The sequence below is a fragment of the Hypomesus transpacificus genome, chromosome 2 (assembly GCF_021917145.1).
Source record: "Hypomesus transpacificus isolate Combined female chromosome 2, fHypTra1, whole genome shotgun sequence".
Lineage (NCBI taxonomy): Eukaryota > Metazoa > Chordata > Actinopteri > Osmeriformes > Osmeridae > Hypomesus > Hypomesus transpacificus.
The window spans coordinates 13,213,472-13,228,696 of record NC_061061.1 but is presented as its reverse complement, the minus strand read 5'-3'; the positions used below and the strand labels follow the sequence as shown (position 1 = coordinate 13,228,696).

At 42.8% G+C, this 15,225-nt stretch overlaps 4 protein-coding genes across 6 annotated transcripts; 1 reads left to right on the top strand and 3 right to left on the bottom strand.

Annotated features, from left to right (window-relative positions):
- Positions 1 to 276: 276 nt before the first annotated feature.
- On the bottom strand, positions 277 to 1,434 carry LOC124480460. Its single transcript, XM_047039797.1, has 4 exons — positions 1,296 to 1,434; positions 1,050 to 1,197; positions 622 to 730; positions 277 to 473 (listed from the first exon to the last, which is right to left on the bottom strand). Exons 1-4 carry the CDS (start codon positions 1,372 to 1,374, stop codon positions 342 to 344), a joined length of 468 nt encoding a protein of 155 aa, XP_046895753.1. The 5' UTR covers positions 1,375 to 1,434; the 3' UTR covers positions 277 to 341.
- Positions 1,435 to 1,937: 503 nt separating this feature from the next.
- On the bottom strand, positions 1,938 to 7,307 carry LOC124473736 (gamma-aminobutyric acid type B receptor subunit 2-like). 2 transcript variants are annotated; one of them, XM_047029404.1, is made up of 19 exons: positions 7,141 to 7,307; positions 6,897 to 7,034; positions 6,567 to 6,734; positions 6,278 to 6,373; positions 6,070 to 6,135; positions 5,758 to 5,946; positions 5,411 to 5,653; positions 5,224 to 5,284; positions 5,067 to 5,144; positions 4,733 to 4,883; positions 4,466 to 4,598; positions 4,287 to 4,382; positions 4,032 to 4,154; positions 3,817 to 3,927; positions 3,379 to 3,603; positions 3,083 to 3,241; positions 2,770 to 2,890; positions 2,456 to 2,546; positions 1,938 to 2,230 (listed from the first exon to the last, which is right to left on the bottom strand). In XM_047029404.1, the coding sequence occupies exons 2-19, from the start codon at positions 6,969 to 6,971 to the stop codon at positions 2,125 to 2,127; spliced, it is 2,292 nt and encodes a 763-aa protein (XP_046885360.1). In that variant the 5' UTR covers positions 6,972 to 7,034; positions 7,141 to 7,307; the 3' UTR covers positions 1,938 to 2,124. The 2 variants fall into 2 exon arrangements, with proteins under 2 accessions (XP_046885360.1, XP_046885351.1); XM_047029395.1 differs by lacking the exons at positions 6,897 to 7,034; positions 7,141 to 7,307 and having other exon boundaries at positions 6,499 to 6,567.
- Positions 7,308 to 8,497: 1,190 nt separating this feature from the next.
- rpp25l (ribonuclease P/MRP 25 subunit-like) lies at positions 8,498 to 11,446 on the bottom strand. Of its 2 annotated transcripts, XM_047029435.1 has the most exons (3): positions 11,364 to 11,446; positions 11,082 to 11,164; positions 8,498 to 9,433 (listed from the first exon to the last, which is right to left on the bottom strand). In XM_047029435.1, the coding sequence occupies exon 3, from the start codon at positions 9,412 to 9,414 to the stop codon at positions 8,734 to 8,736; it is 681 nt and encodes a 226-aa protein (XP_046885391.1). In that variant the 5' UTR covers positions 9,415 to 9,433; positions 11,082 to 11,164; positions 11,364 to 11,446; the 3' UTR covers positions 8,498 to 8,733. The 2 variants fall into 2 exon arrangements, with proteins under 2 accessions (XP_046885391.1, XP_046885384.1); XM_047029428.1 differs by lacking the exons at positions 11,082 to 11,164; positions 11,364 to 11,446 and adding an exon at positions 9,816 to 9,951.
- LOC124473728 (protein asteroid homolog 1-like) lies at positions 10,903 to 14,629 on the top strand. Its single transcript, XM_047029381.1, has 4 exons — positions 10,903 to 12,229; positions 12,433 to 12,643; positions 12,843 to 13,020; positions 13,999 to 14,629. The coding sequence occupies exons 1-4, from the start codon at positions 10,970 to 10,972 to the stop codon at positions 14,417 to 14,419; spliced, it is 2,070 nt and encodes a 689-aa protein (XP_046885337.1). The 5' UTR covers positions 10,903 to 10,969; the 3' UTR covers positions 14,420 to 14,629.
- The last annotated feature ends 596 nt before the right edge of the window (positions 14,630 to 15,225 follow it).

Genomic DNA, 15,225 nt, shown 5'->3' with positions numbered 1-15,225 from the left:
CACAGGTTTATGGACAGACCAACCTATTTTATCTGAATTGTTCTTGGAAAGTGTAGGAACACACTGCTACTCTTACATCAGCCCCTAATTTGATTTTATGTCCTGTTTTCTGTGTCTGGTTAAAGAATAGGATTAGGTATCCTGTGTGGTTACACAATGCCAACATAACATTTGACTGAAAGAAGATTTGTCTGTTTGTCCTCAGCTGCATTCACATGCCCCCCCATCCCTAACCTCCCCGCCCCCCACAGTATAGGTGAGAAAGAATCAAAATAATCAATGTATTTAACTTTTATTTGTCAATAAAACATGGAAACTATTTTTTTATCTCATACTGGAGTTTAGTCACATTGTTTCCACATACGACCAGCTCCCATATGACAGTTGTCAAAGATGAGGCTGTAGTCACTGCCACCAGCCTTGACAAAGTCAGAGACAGTCTTGCACCCTCCAAAGTTTTTGGTCTCTTTGATCTAAAGAAAAGAGGACACAACAAACAAACAACTTAAGTTATTGTTACTACCATCATCATGATGTTTTAACACATAGCAAAACATGCATCTTTTGAAGAATCATAATATCCCTATGCGGTCACAAACATTTGGAAAAAAAAGTACTTACATTCCAGTCAGAGCTCATGTGTCTTGCAGCAACCACCACTGTCTGAGAACTCTGGCCAAATCCACCCCCCTTGTGCACAAGCCACTTGGTGCCGTCCTTTAGTGTTACTCTGAGGACCAACAACCATCCCACAAGTTAGTGGATCCGATTCCAACACATCCGTAAAAAATTAGGATGCTGCAATGCTGACGTAAATCCCTCTGGCACTATTTGAACACACTGATGCATACTTTCAGACCTGAAACTACTTACTGGCACTGTAGCAGAAGTTGAACCCACACACACACATCTAATCCTATTTAATCCTTTTACACGAAGAAAGAAAAAAAGAAAGACAGAAAGAAAGAAAAAAAAAGAAAAAAAGAAAGGAATGCACTACTGGCCTATTGGAATGGAACTTCCTCTAACCTCCTGATCCCATGACTCACCTGACTCCAGAGTGGCTCAGTGGTCCTAGCTGGAAGGGCATGCCATCCAGGGATCTCTTCATTCTGTCAGCTTCATACACTTTGGAATTATACAGCTTCCTCAGGTCAGAGGCATTTGACAGATCAAAGTTATAAGATGAACCGCCACCTGCCAAAAACGAAGGTGTTTGGTGGGACAATATCAGTATAAACCTGAGAAATAATGTACAGTATAAACATTAAACAGACAGAGGGAAAACAACTTACCTCCACCAGAAGATGAGTCAACATCGACTACCAACAAGGTGAGCAGGGCAGCTAGAACGACAGCTTTAATTGAGAACATGACTGATTCTGAAGTGACTTCTCACCTATCCTGTCTGAGCGTCACCTATTTATCCAGTCTCGCTCTTCATGATGCCCCTCCTCATTTTGGTGTCTCCACAGAAAGATTTGTGGACAGAGGCTGCTAAATGAGCACAGTTCAAAGTGCATGTCCAGGCCCAAGCTACCAAGCCAAATATTTGGCTTTTGGGGAACTACACAATTGACAAAACATAAAAGTTCCAGACAAACAAATCCAACCCATTTTCCAAGAAATGTTTGCATTACAGCTTGTGGTTAAGACCTTGGCCAGGTTTCCCAGATTCGTTAAGAAGCTCTTTACGCTCTAAGAACGCTCCTAAGAAGCTCTTAGTGTTAAGAGCTTCAGCGAATTTGGGAAACCTGGCCCATGTCTGCTGCAATCTTGGACTTTTACAAATAATTATTTTCTGACCTTTCAAATCAGGGTCAAATAATAGATATATCCTAGATATATATATATATATATAATTGCTGGACCACACATATGAAGCAAAAACAACACATTGTAAAGAACTCGCTCAAGATTTTAAAAAGGTTGGGGTACTGTTTATTCCACAGACCATTAATGTGCTTTTAATTACATGTGATGGTTGTTATAAATGTAAAGTATGAGGACAGGCCAAAGCTGTGCAACTATTCACTTACATTGTGTTGAAATATTTTGAGCTTCAGAGTTCATCATAATCATTTCGGTAATAACATTGATCATAATATTGACAACAACATGGCATTAGGCTTGGTTCAGAAGACTGGAGCAGCTAGCATTGACTCCTCCAATGCCAGGAAGGTAGGCGTGATGCAGAATAGGCAGCTGAACAGACATTCTTCGTTGGACGCTGTGAAGCACAGAACCAGGGAGTGGTTAAAATACTGTACATGCTGTTTGAGCAAAACGTACAATATACAAATCCTCAAGTATGTGTTTAGAGTACTGCGGCTTGGCAACAGCCCAATAACTGCAGATCCATGTCAGAGAAAGCACTGAGCCAGAACGTGAGCATCATAATATAAATACAATGTCCATTCTATTGACATAGTGGAGCAAAGCGTTGTTTGCGTACTGTTCAGGTGAGTTGATGTCAGGGAGCGACTGAAATACATCCTCCTGGTTCGGGTCTTGCTGCTCCAGCTGTACCAGGGATTTACCCTCTCCTAAGAAAAAGAATAGGGTATTTATACCCATTCATCCATGTCAATAATTGTATAATGAGACATTTTTACTTTTTTGTTAGGAAACCATCGTAAGAAATTGGGTTTGTAAAATTATTTTACAGGGTAGATGTTTTGAAATGATGTTTGTAAATCCCTGAATAACCCAGTGATAGAAAATCCTGAAACAGAGCAGCCTATCGAGAGACACATAGATGGGCTATACCTGAGGTCTCTCTGAAGTAGGCACTACTTCCTCTTTGGGCCATATGAGCATCCTGTGGGCTAGGCTCCTGTTCAGGATTCTCTAGTAATTGCACAGCCAGTATCTCTAACTCTGCATCAAGCTACGAGATAGAGATAGAAAGAGGGAGGGAGTTTGGGGGGATAATGAACATACTACAAATGGTCTATATGCTGAACCAAAAACACATGAAAGAGACAAGAAAGGAACTATACTCTAGACACCTGGTTGACATTTTGCCTCCATTCCTAATGGAAATACAGAAATATCATGTTACGTCTTCTTCAGACTTCACCTGTGTTATTTGTCCGCAGAGGTGCTGGTTTTCAATTTGCAGATTGTCCAGCAGAGAAGCAATCTCATTTTCGTCAGTGGTCTGGAGGTCTCTGGTCTGGTCTTTGTCAGTGACTGTAGTTTGGCTGGTTTCAACAGGACTGTTCCTAATATGAAGAATCTACAACAAGTACAAGACAGTGCAGCTCATTTCTTTATTCCATCTTATTCATAAATAATACAAGTTACAGCCCTTAAGGCCTGGAATGCCTAACAATGGGCATGATATTTCATCTATGGGTTCTGAGGGAGATCTACCTTTGGCAAGAACAGTAGACAGATGATGGAGGTGTTGCAGAGCAGGATGGCAACAGCAAGAAAACAGAACTGCACACCGGGTTGGTGGCTGGTCACATGGTAGCCAGACACTCCGCACACACACAACACTGTCAAGATGAGAACGCTGCCTGCCAGGTACATGCTATCATTCAAGGGAGGCTCCTGCACCTTCCTGGTGCTCCAGGCGAGAAAACACCCCAGTAGCTGATGATGACATGGAGTAAAGATCCTTAAAACACACCAAGGAGTGGCTTCCATTTACAGAGTCCATGCAGAATGGAGCAACATGACAACAATAATCCTATGACTAAAACGTATCAAGCAGGTCATACTTCTGTACTGTATTCTCTTAGTATAAAATTACCAGCAACCTGGTGGTAACATCCCAGTAGTACAGCTCCAACATGCTCTACTCACCATCACAGGCCCTTTGTAAGCATACATGATGGTGAGCCATAAATTCATTCTTCTACTTTCACAGCACGTTATAAAAGGCCTTATTACAATGTCCTCATCACTTGGATCAGTCTGAAATAGACACAAGATCAATGTATTTTACCACAACAGGTTAAACAACAGCACCCTTACACCCCAGACAGGAAATCCCAGAGGTCCATGTGGCCCAGCCTCACCTCCCAGCCTGACTCTGACTCTATGTGCCTGAGTGGGTCCACAACCTGCCAGCAGGTCAGTATGGCCACATCCGCAAACAGCAGCAGGCCAACCACCTTTACTGGATCGCTGGCCTTGGAGCTCTGTGGACACAATGGGGTCAGGGGGTTGGTGGGTTAGAGGTGGGGGCTATCTCAGCATTGATCCATTCAATCCAACGTTATGATAAAATAATCTAGTTACAAATTTAAACAATATATAAAGACAAATTCTACCTTGTTCATTTCCATATTCATGTACACTCTCCAGATTTTGGCTAATAAAGCTGCAAAGGTAATGCTGTGTCCTATGGACAGAAACCATGTCCTCACCTGACAAGGAAACAAAAGACATTAGGCATATTTGATCCTGTCTACTAAATCTCTCAATCAAAAGACGATAAGCCTATCCTTACAGAGCAGAGGATCTGCAAATCGTGGTCTGAGACCAGGGATCTATCAAGGCCGAAAATGAAGATGGAGGTGAAGGACAGTATTGTCCCCAGGAAGACAAGGTTGTCCAGGAACAGCCCAGGGGTCTTCGTTAACCTTTCATGTTGAGAGAAGTAAATGTACTTGATTGTAAAACCAACTCAAACTTGAACAAACCAACTGTGCCGTCAGGAGGACAAACAGGAGATCATTGAGGATGCTATTACGACTGATGAAAAATCCAAACAGACCTGTGGTCGCGGTTTTTGATGTTGAGGCAGAAGAACCCGATAGCTGTGATAATGGCTAAGCCTGTGGTGGCCGACAGGATGCTGTAGAGAGGCAGGCTGACTCCCTTCCTGAGTAGACGGACTGTGGTGCGGTCTCTGGCTGGACCGGTTCCTGCCACGGACAACACCAGCCGAACCAAAACACTTATGATCTGGCTGACAAGACAGTGCCAGGCAACGCAGCTAAACTGCTGTGCAGCTATTTCACCTGACCACATGAACCAAAGTTGCTCCTCAGGAACCCTAGTGAGGAAGGTCAGGCCTCCTGCAAACTTTGGTGTGAACAGTTTCTTACCTTGAAACTTCATTTTGCGGGTCAGTTGTAGGACTTCAGTACTGGTGTTATACAGTCCCACTTCAATCTCTTTGCCCCCTGGAGAGCACTCCACAGTCAGATCTCTGATCACAAAGCAGGGTTCCACAACAACACTTTTACATTTAAACACCTTTACCTTGAAACTGGCTTAATTTGAGACATCCCATTCGCTGTCCGTTTCTGAAAAAAACAGGACCCTGTTGGTGGAAAAAGGTGTCAGTGTGACGTAGAATATATACAGTTTCTATTCTACTAATCTCAGGGGCTCAGTGAAAACAGTCTAAAGTATTTATATTCTACATGTTGTAAATAGTCAGGCTTACTGTGACTCCTTCAAATTGAAGTTGCTTCATGGAATGCAAGATCATGTTCTCCAGCTCTGTGTTGCTGACAGTGAAGTTCCGATGGATGTTGTGTTTCTCTCTTTGCTTTATAGACTCCATCACCTGGGTTAATGCTAGTGCAATCGCCCAAACTCCGTCATAGGCAAATCCATGCAATTTGCTGCCCACCAACCGTTGCTGCCGTAGCTGCTGTTTGTATTCCCCCTCATACTCCTGTGGGGTCTTCACAAAGGAAAGAAGAAACGACATGTTGAATTACATAACACAAAACCAGAGGCAAGGCTGTGTTTATGTACAGTGTACAAGGGAAGTCTAAGACTACTGACCCTTCCTGAAATGCCTTTTATTTGTCGGTCGCTCAAATGTTTGAGGTCCACACTGATGTAGCCTTCTATTGCTATCAGCAGACTCTTTGAGGAGCATGTGGAGATGTTGGAGTCCTCCCACCACCCCTGTTTGTAACCACTTGGTAAAATCCACTGGTACTTCCTGCCAAACATGTTGAGGTTGTGAACCTGCAGGTGAAACAATGTTTTTTTCGGACGACACTGATGAGGCATTCAGATATAAGGATATGATTAACTACTGTATTAACTAATACAGGACTACTCTACGAAAAGTTGAAAATCTGGACTCACGCAGCAAAATACTTTGGAAGCCAACTTTTCATCAAAAAGACCAATAATTATCCGTACATCATTGTCCTGTGGAACCAACTATGATTATTTTAGATCTAAAACATATTAATCCAAACTTTAAGGTCAAATGCATATAATGTCATCTTACTGCACCTGTCACCAGTGAAACAATTAAACCAGAATCAAGAAGAAAAAACACACTGGTTACCATAAGGTTTTTTAAGTGGATGCAGGGACTGTTAGAGAGTCTTTCAATGATTGCCACATCAATTTTAGCATCCCTCAGTTTTGTAGTCAGATCTTTCTATTTGAAAACAGAAGCAGCAAAGTATCAGTTCATTTTCATGTGTTATTCCATTCCGTCTGTAACTATACTATTCAATCTAATATTCATCGACTAAGACACAATGTACACCCTGTAATACTTACTGTTATTTAAATGACTTTTTTAACAAGTCTTTTAAACTGATCATTAAAGGCGTTGTTTCAGTGTTCACCTCTAAGATGTGCTGTCCGTCCGTGAGGACGCCCACCCTGCTCCACCTGTACTGAGAGAGGATCCGCACCACAGACCGGCTCACGGTGGCATCTGAGGGGACGGTGCAGAAGAGGTTGGGGTACCTCTCCCTGTCAGCTAAAACAGCTGCACTGGCAGCAAACGACAGCTGAGAAATGTCACAGGGCCAATATGTGAAAAAGGAAAACACTGTGAGAGAGCAATGACAATTCTTTCAAATAAGTATCAAACTGGATTGAAGAGGAAGTGTTCTCAAGAGAGCTTTGATAAAAGGAATAAAGATCCATGTGTTGGTGATTGAGAGGGATACCTGCACAAGCTTCCAATTCTGCACAGATTGCGCAATTGTGGAGGTCACAGATGGACACACACCTCCAAAAACCATTGAGTACTTGGTCCCATTCCATATGGCATCAAAGAAGGCTTTAAGTCCTTTGGCACTGTCACACTAGACAAGTCAAAGACGACATGGACTGCAGGTTATCTAAAAGTCTGTCACAATACTGTGTAACAAGTGTCAATGGTCTCTTGATTACCAAAACAGAAATCATTACCTCAGAATCGATGACGTCAAATTGAATTTCATAGTTTCTGAGAGGTGGAGGCTGCGTGCTGAGGTCCTGCAGAGCTATCTGGACGGCTGGCAGCACCGTAGCCGTGAGCCTCTCTAGTCCTGGCCGGCCGGTATGAGGTGTGAGCCACAACACTGGAAGGGGATGGCGGACCTGGGCTCCAGAGGGCACAACCAGCAGCCATATGAGACTCAAGACTACACATCCACCCACATCCATTCCGTCTGTTTCTGAGGCGATTCTTCTTCCTGCTTAGATACTCTTACCCGCAAGAAAATCTGCCCCTCTAACCCACTAGTAATCCTCAGATGCTGTCCAGTCAAATGGTGCTGCCTCAAGAGAACCCCACGAAGGGTTAACAGGATAAAGATCTGGCAACAACAGATCACCTACATCTGCCATGGTGGTAATCCTCCACTCCTCGACACACACTCCTACTTGGCTATAATGCTGTGGCCTCAGGCCGTAACACATGACCTGACTTGATCACGATCACTTCAAAGGATTGTTTACATTTACATTTCTCTAACATCTCGAACTGAAAATGATGTTAGCAACTTATACACATCATGTGTACTTTCAAACATATGGTTAACTCCTAAAACCTAATTCCATAATGACAATTGGCTTTTTACTTAATCTGGACCACAACGGATCATCTTGGCACAGTTTCTAAAAGGATCCTCAACAGTAACATTTTTATTAAATCCATGAAACTCTATTGACCTCTTCCATGATTATTTAAAATGTATTTACCTAACTTTAGATTTTACAGCATGGGAACTATGTAACACTCATGTTCTGTCCAAGCAGAATTACTATAATAAAATAAAAACTAAATGATAATTACCAGTAAAAAAAGGGAGTTGTATAATTGTTTTTACAAATTAATGCTGTATGAATAAGAAAAAGTACTGAATGAATGCACTTTCATTGGTATTCCAGCAGAGGGCAAAAAATATATGTCTTTGTCTTGGATTAGGACTATAATCAGGGGCGCCACCAGGAATTTTGGGCCCATGAAAAAAAAAAAGATCATTTCAATTAGTTTTTCTATTTTGGGGGGCCACTGTCAGTCTTGGAATTGTCCTAACTTTTCCCCCCTATACAGCGCCCCTGACTATAATAGGTTTCAAACAAAATGTTTGATAGGACACTAGCATTATGTCAAGAGGTACAGTGTCTCCCTGCACATGAACATTTAACTTGATACAAAGAACCCTGAAAAGCAAAATATAGCCTACAACTCTTTTACAGATAACATGGGCACAGTGAATGTGGGGTTGTCAAGTACAGTCAGTCATCCATAATCTATATTGAAAAAATACAGAAATAAAGATTGTGGGACAACATTTATTTTCCTATTTGCAGTAAAAACAAACCAAAAGTCAACATGAATTCACTTAGAATGAAATTATATAATTTTTTCTCCTTGGCTTTCAAACAGTATCAAGTTTTCCAAGATATTAAAATAAACTATTTTTATTACAGACACCAGGAGACTACAGCATGTGACGGATGAGTAGTATCTTCCTCCACCCGGACAGCGGAAAAAAGAACATCTTTGACACCAGCTCAAGTCTGGCCTTTACTGGGCTCTCTTGATCGACCAGCCGGTCGAACAGGTCCACCTTTACCTCGTCCGCTTCCTCCTCCTCTCTTCCTCCTCTGCCCATGCCTCAGTCCTCCAGCCACACCTCCTTCCTCCCTGGCAGCCTGTGCCCACAGAGCCTCATAGTTCCCTGGGGCCTGGTACCCAGGAAGGCTGGCATCCAAAGGGTCCATGGAGAGAAAAACCCAGATTGCAGGCTGGTTTCGACTGACAGTGAGACTGTCCAGGCCTGCCCCTGGCTCCAGGGGCTCCCAAACCTCCAACACAGTGCTGTACATCAGCTTAGTGTGCTGGTAAAGTCCTGTCACCCGTCGCTTCAGAATTTCCACACATGTTATAGTCTTGGAAACACCTCTACCTGTCCCTGTAAAGACTATTTGACGGCAGGGAAGTTTATCCATAGGTGTGCTGCTCACTCCCTCCTCCTGGACTCCTAAAGAACCACCTCCTTCACCAGTCTTAAGTTGCCTCGTTTCATTGCAGGCTGTCTTGGGTTTTGGCCCCATACGGCTGAAGGCATAGCGCATGATGTTGCGGATTTTGCTTCCGTCTTTGACCCGCACCTCAGGCGTGTCGGCGGGGAGGCCAGGGAAAGGGCAGAGGCAGGGCTGCTCCACCGTCCTGGCATGGCTGTAGTTCTCCATGTCAATTATAAATCTCTTTCTTCAATGGAAGACAGAACGAGGAAAGATAAATTAAGTGTTTTATCTATAATTAGCGGCCCCAAAAATGTGGACTGCAAGTTATCCATTGTACTGTGTTATACTATTCTGGAGTTCTAGCTTGTTAACGTTAAGAGTATAATCACGGGTATTTTTTGAATAACTGCACACATCTGAACAATGGACCCAAGTACTATACATATATATATTTATTTTAAATGAAATGTGTATAATTGCTAGACAGTTAGCTAGGTAGCTATGAATGAGCTTGAAGTTGGCTAAAAAAGCTAGCATCCCATCGTAGTTTGTTTATCCTTCCAATCAATACGTAGCGGGGACAGCTATGATAATTGTACAATTAAACAGAAACCCTTTAGTCTTACCAGACGTTAAGCTGAAAAGGCATACATTGATATTTTCTACTGTAAGTGTAATTGTTTTCATCCGAAAAATGTGCCTGATCAGTGACTGCTGTCCACATGCTTGATGCTTCCGGCTCCACAGCCATTGCAATACTTTGTGCGCATGGGCAAACTTATCCTTTACATCTTGCTATCAGCTGATCTGAAGCAACACTGTTTCGTTTCCGATCCTGAAGTTGCGGATAGACATACGCGTCTGAAAACACGCACGCACACACACACGTAGATATGGATATAGATATATATAGACTTATATTATAAAGAGAGATATATCCATCCAATAGCATAGGTCCAATGGGTATTTGATTACGCGAAACATGCACATTCAGTGTTCTCTCGAAAGCGTTTGGGGATTTTGTAATATATTTCTTATATTGGTTAAGCTATGCTACCGTTGACAAAACTGTGATACCACAAGTAGTAACCCCAAACACTCAATACTGTCAATATATACAGTGGTGAGAAAAAGTGTTTGCCCCTTCCATATTTCTAATTTTTTTGCATGTTTGTCACACTTACATGTTTCAGATCAAGCAAATTTAAATATAAGACAAATATCTTGATGATCCCCAAGACTTTTGGGAAAATACTCTGTGGAGTGACAAGTCAAAAGTTGAACTGTTTAAAAGGCTGCTACGGGTGGCCCAACAAGTTATTAGGTTGTAGGGGGAAATCACTTTTTCACTAGGTTGTAGGGGGAAATCACTTTTTCACACAGGGCAATGTAGGTTTGGATTTTTCCCCCCTTAATAATAAAAACCTTCATTTAATAATTGCATTTTGTATTTACTTGTGTTATCTTTGTCTTGTATTTACATGTGTTTGATGATCAGAAACGTATAAGTGTGACAAACATGCAAAGGTTGATATGGCTATATTTCTAGGCCTAATATGGCTACAACGTTTGGTTTGAAGATTGCTTTACGTTAAGCCTAATGTTGTAATGCTGAATGAAATAGAAATTGGCAAACATTTGTTTCCCCAAAACAAAACACTGGGAGGGATTAATGAGAATCATGAGTAATGTAAGAAAACAGAAACTAAAATAATTGTGACCGTGACTAGCCCTATAAATTCCAGTGTACTCATGACATGGAACAGACAGAGAGCACATCATGGGAGTTAGAGGACTGACCAGTTTTGTGGATGACAATGGACACATTTTACAAGATGTTTCCTTCAAGAACAGCAAACTGGTAATCGATGGCAATAATCTGTACTACTTACTTTATTTTGATGAACAACTGGACCAGAGTCACGGGGGAGACTATGAATCTTTCGAGGGTCTCGTCTGTCGGTTTATCAAGGCTCTGAGGGAAAATGGGATTCAACCCTATGTTGTTGTGGATGGTGGGTCTGACTACACAGACAAGAAGTTTGAGACTCTGAAACAACGAGCTGAAGAAAAGATTCACAAAGCTCACGACGTGTCAGTGGGACGCAAAGGTAATGTCTTGCCACCCATCACTAAACGTGTGTTCTCACAGATCCTCACCGAATTACAAGTACCTTTTGCAAAGAGCATCGCTGAAGCAGACAGAGAAATAGCCTCACTGGCAAGGGAGTGGAACTGCCCTGTGCTCTCCAATGACAGTGACTTCTACATATTCGACGTCCCTGCAGGACTTTTACCCAGCTCACATTTCAAGTGGAAGCAAGGGGGATTGAAGAAGGGTATTCCTGCCAAACTCTTCACTCAAGAAAGATTCTGCTCTTGGTTCAACATCGACCGGTCTCTACTACCAGTCTTTGCCTCCATTTCAGGAAACGATTATTTCAATCTCGCCAGCCGGGGCTTGTCCGTAAAATGGGCTGACTACTCGAAGCTGAGTGGGAGATTTGCCAACCTCGACGGCTTGCTCAACTGGTTAGGCGGATTAAAAAATCAGAAGAATGCCTTGAACGCTGTGCTCAAGTTAATGGATGACGTTGATAGGGTGAAAACGAAGCAAACAAAACAAGCCTTCATGTTGAGCATGGAAGAGTACAAACTATCTCCTAGCTCAATGGGGGAGTTCTTCAGGAATGGGACCCCACTTTCCAATATTCCAGAGCCTGTGAAGGTGTTGCCAGACTGGGCCCTACTATCCCTGATGCAGGGGAAGCTCAGCTCGGACATCATTGACGTTATACTCTTTAGAAGGGTGGTACAGAGTTCCCAGGTAGAAGACACCAGCTTACCCAGCGGAAAAATCACCTCAAGGCCCATACGGCAGATAATGTACGGGCTGGTACTAGGTGTGAAATCCCCTGCGGAGTCGGGACAGTGTATGGTTGAGGAGTATGACAGAGATGGCCTGAATCTGACTAGTCACATGATCAAGCCTATCATCTGTGGGCCTGTACAAAAGCTGCAGCTGGACAGTCTGGATAAGGTAAAAAAATATATATATAGATATGATGCAACATTTCACTACGTGTCTAAAAGATTGAAAGGATTTTGAAAGATTAATGATTAAAACAAACTTCAGCTCATTTGACTGAGTCGATTTGAAAGAGATTCCAAACTTGTTGTAACCCAGGTTACAGTATTTTTGGAGTAAAAGGCTTCAGTCTAGCTCTCCTCTCCGTCCTGCAGGCCCACCTCCCAGATCGTCTGACGGTGATGTTAGAGACCCTGGGAGTGACTCAGTCGCTGGCTGACATCCCACCTCACCTGCATCTGCCTGTAAGTGTCACTTGCTATTGGGTGACACACGCAGCCCCTCCCCCTGACCTGCCTCTCCTGCAGGCCCTGCTCCTGGGCATGGTCTATGGAGAACTCTGCAGACAGAAGAAGAAGAGAGGAGGTGGGGACACTGAAACACACACACACACACACACACACACACACACACACTGGAATGTTGTAATTAGGTTTATTAGGGGATGCAGACTAAACGTTTTTTGCTTAGGTGTCTAAAACCAGCAGAGCCATGTTTGAGATTTGTTAGCCCTGATTGCTCAACTGTGGGTGATAATGATAACTCCTTCCTGTGTATGTGTCAGGGATCTCGAAGAGTGAGAAGCTGGTGCTGCGGAGGTTTGAAGGAATAGTCCAGAGATGTACATGGAAGCTGGACCTGGATGTGGCCCATGCCTACAGCCAATGGCAGGGCTGCTTTATAGACAGCCTCAATTTGAACCAACTGCTATGCTTCCCCCTAGTGGAGCCAGAATGTGCAAGGTGAACTGGTAGTCCTCCTTCATACATTTACGTTTACATTTAGTCATTTAGCAGACGCTCTTATCCAGAGCGACTTACAGTAAGTACAGGGACATTCCCCCCGAGACGAGTAGGGTGAAGTGCCTTGCCCAAGGACACATCATCATTTGACACAGCGGGGAATCGATCCGGGAACCTTCTGAGTACTAGCCCGACTCCCTCACCGCTCAGCCACCTGACTCATACACGCGTGTAATGTTCACGCCTTGGCGAGGCAAAATGTGACACTCACGCGCTTTCCCAAGTGGACCAACGTGACTATTACACGCTTTGGTGTGATAAGGGGGGAACCCTAACTATAACTGATGGGAGCTTTGCACTCAAATTAGACTTTTATCATGTTATTAAGCAAATCATTAACAAAGGTTCTTCTCATTTTAGTCAATTTTTTTTTTTTTTGCTGCTTTGAACAGATGTATTTGATAAGAACTTTTCATATAGAGCAACCACATCCTGTAGCATAACAACTTGCGTAAATATATAACCAAACTAAACAGTGAATGTTGGGTTTATGATTGTACAAAAGTGAATATGTTCTTGAACAAAGGCACTGTGTTTGTACAGTTAAATTTTTTCCTTCAGCTACTGGTCCCACTATCAGCAATATTGCACTAATTGTACACCACTTGTCTTTAGGTTAGTAAGGTTAGTATAGGTTGTTATGTGTATTTGAGGTTAAGTATACTTTCTTCTATATTGTATATTATTTTGTATATTTAGGAGGTTTTTTTTGTTCTATCTTGTCATAGATGTAATCTGTTATCATAGATTTAATCTGTTCTGGGTACTTATATGTTATTTTATGCCAGGTTGCTTTGCGTTGTCTTGTCCCAAGAATTTCAGTGTCCAGTCTGACGTTGTGTGGTTCTGTGCATCTGACAATAAAAGACTTGAACTTGAAATAGTGTTAGCACTAACATTGTCTTTGTTGTTGACCAGGCTGTACAAGGGCACTCTTGTGCACCCCCTAGTGGTTGAACTGAGAAGAGGGGCGAACCCGGAGTTTATCCTGGCTGGAGGCCCCATCGCTGGGCCGCTGTACAAGGCCCTCCTGGACACTGTGCTCCTCTCCCAGGACTGCAGATCCATCATCTCCACGACAACCAGAGGGGCAGCTTGGGCCAGGACATTGCCACAGCAACCATCGTATGACCTCACAGCCGATCTGAAGAGGCTGGTGATGCAGTTGGAGCAGGAGGAAGAGGAGGATACCTGGAGAGAGAGGAAAATAAAGGACACCCCTGCAGAAGACCTGGGCTGGGTCGTCTCAGTGAAAACTCGGTACAAGACCAAGTGCAGGGCCCAGAAATTTCCAAACCCAGAATTGTCAAAGCTCCGGGACAAGAAAGGCTGGATCTGAGAATACCTTTCACGGTTTCCCGCATCACTTTGCTGTTAAGGCGGCCGCCTTAGCAACACACGCCTGCCGCCTTAACTACGTTGTAAAAAAATAAGACAGTTTTATCCACCAATATCGTCATTTTCATTACAACCGTAGTCTCCCTTCTCTAGAGAACTTCGTTTTTTGAGGACAACTAAACCCCCCCCCCCCGGATTTGGTCGCTCGCTCGAACCCCCCCCCCCCCCCCCCCCCCCCCCCCCCCCCCCCCCCCCCCCCCCCCCCCCCCCCACCCGCCTTAACTAACTCTTTTTCTGCGGGAAGCCCTGCCTTTATATTCTAAATCTTCAAAATATAGGAATTAATTGCTTTAGGAATGTAAATACATGTATTGATAGGAAAGAAATGTATTGATAGGAAATAAATAATTGACTTCCAAATGTTTTTGTAAATCTCCTCAATTTTAAATGTTTATTTATGTTTGTATGCTATTTGAAATGTACTTAACATGTTTTAAAATTTAATGTATTGATTTAAATTGTGCAACAAAATTAAACTGTTTTGATAAGTTACCCAAATCCTATTGGACCAATGTCTTCGAAACAAACAGCCCTGTGTGCATAACCACAAGATTTGTACTTTTTGAGAACAAGAATATATCTGAAATCAAGAACAGGTTGTGAAATGAGAGAAGAATCAGACAGCCAGAGATTTAAAAGATAAAGAAACTTTTTAATATGTCATTATCATTATAAAAGGCTAGCACTCCATCCCAACGCAGTTTGCTTATCCTTCCAATCAATAGGTAGCGGGGACAGCTATTATAA

Bases quoted from the DNA above. Each gene is read 5' to 3' on its own strand.
- LOC124480460 (XM_047039797.1), bottom strand. From the start codon at position 1,374: ATGTTCTCAATTAAAGCTGTCGTTCTAGCTGCCCTGCTCACCTTGTTG. The intron at 731-1,049 runs GTGAGTCATGGG...GTTGGTCCTCAG, and splicing joins CTGAGCCACTCTGGAGTCAG to AGTAACACTAAAGGACGGCA. The intron at 474-621 runs GTAAGTACTTTT...TCTTTTCTTTAG, and splicing joins ACATGAGCTCTGACTGGAAT to ATCAAAGAGACCAAAAACTT.
- LOC124473736 (XM_047029404.1), bottom strand. From the start codon at position 6,971: ATGGTTTTTGGAGGTGTGTGTCCATCTGTGACCTCCACAATTGCGCAA. The intron at 5,145-5,223 runs GTAAAGGTGTTT...AGTGCTCTCCAG, and splicing joins CAAATTAAGCCAGTTTCAAG to GGGGCAAAGAGATTGAAGTG. The intron at 2,547-2,769 runs GTATAGCCCATC...TCTTTTTCTTAG, and splicing joins CTACTTCAGAGAGACCTCAG to GAGAGGGTAAATCCCTGGTA.
- rpp25l (XM_047029435.1), bottom strand. From the start codon at position 9,414: ATGGAGAACTACAGCCATGCCAGGACGGTGGAGCAGCCCTGCCTCTGC.
- LOC124473728 (XM_047029381.1), top strand. From the start codon at position 10,970: ATGGGAGTTAGAGGACTGACCAGTTTTGTGGATGACAATGGACACATT. The intron at 12,230-12,432 runs GTAAAAAAATAT...TCCGTCCTGCAG, and splicing joins AGCTGGACAGTCTGGATAAG to GCCCACCTCCCAGATCGTCT. The intron at 12,644-12,842 runs GTGGGGACACTG...TGTATGTGTCAG, and splicing joins ACAGAAGAAGAAGAGAGGAG to GGATCTCGAAGAGTGAGAAG.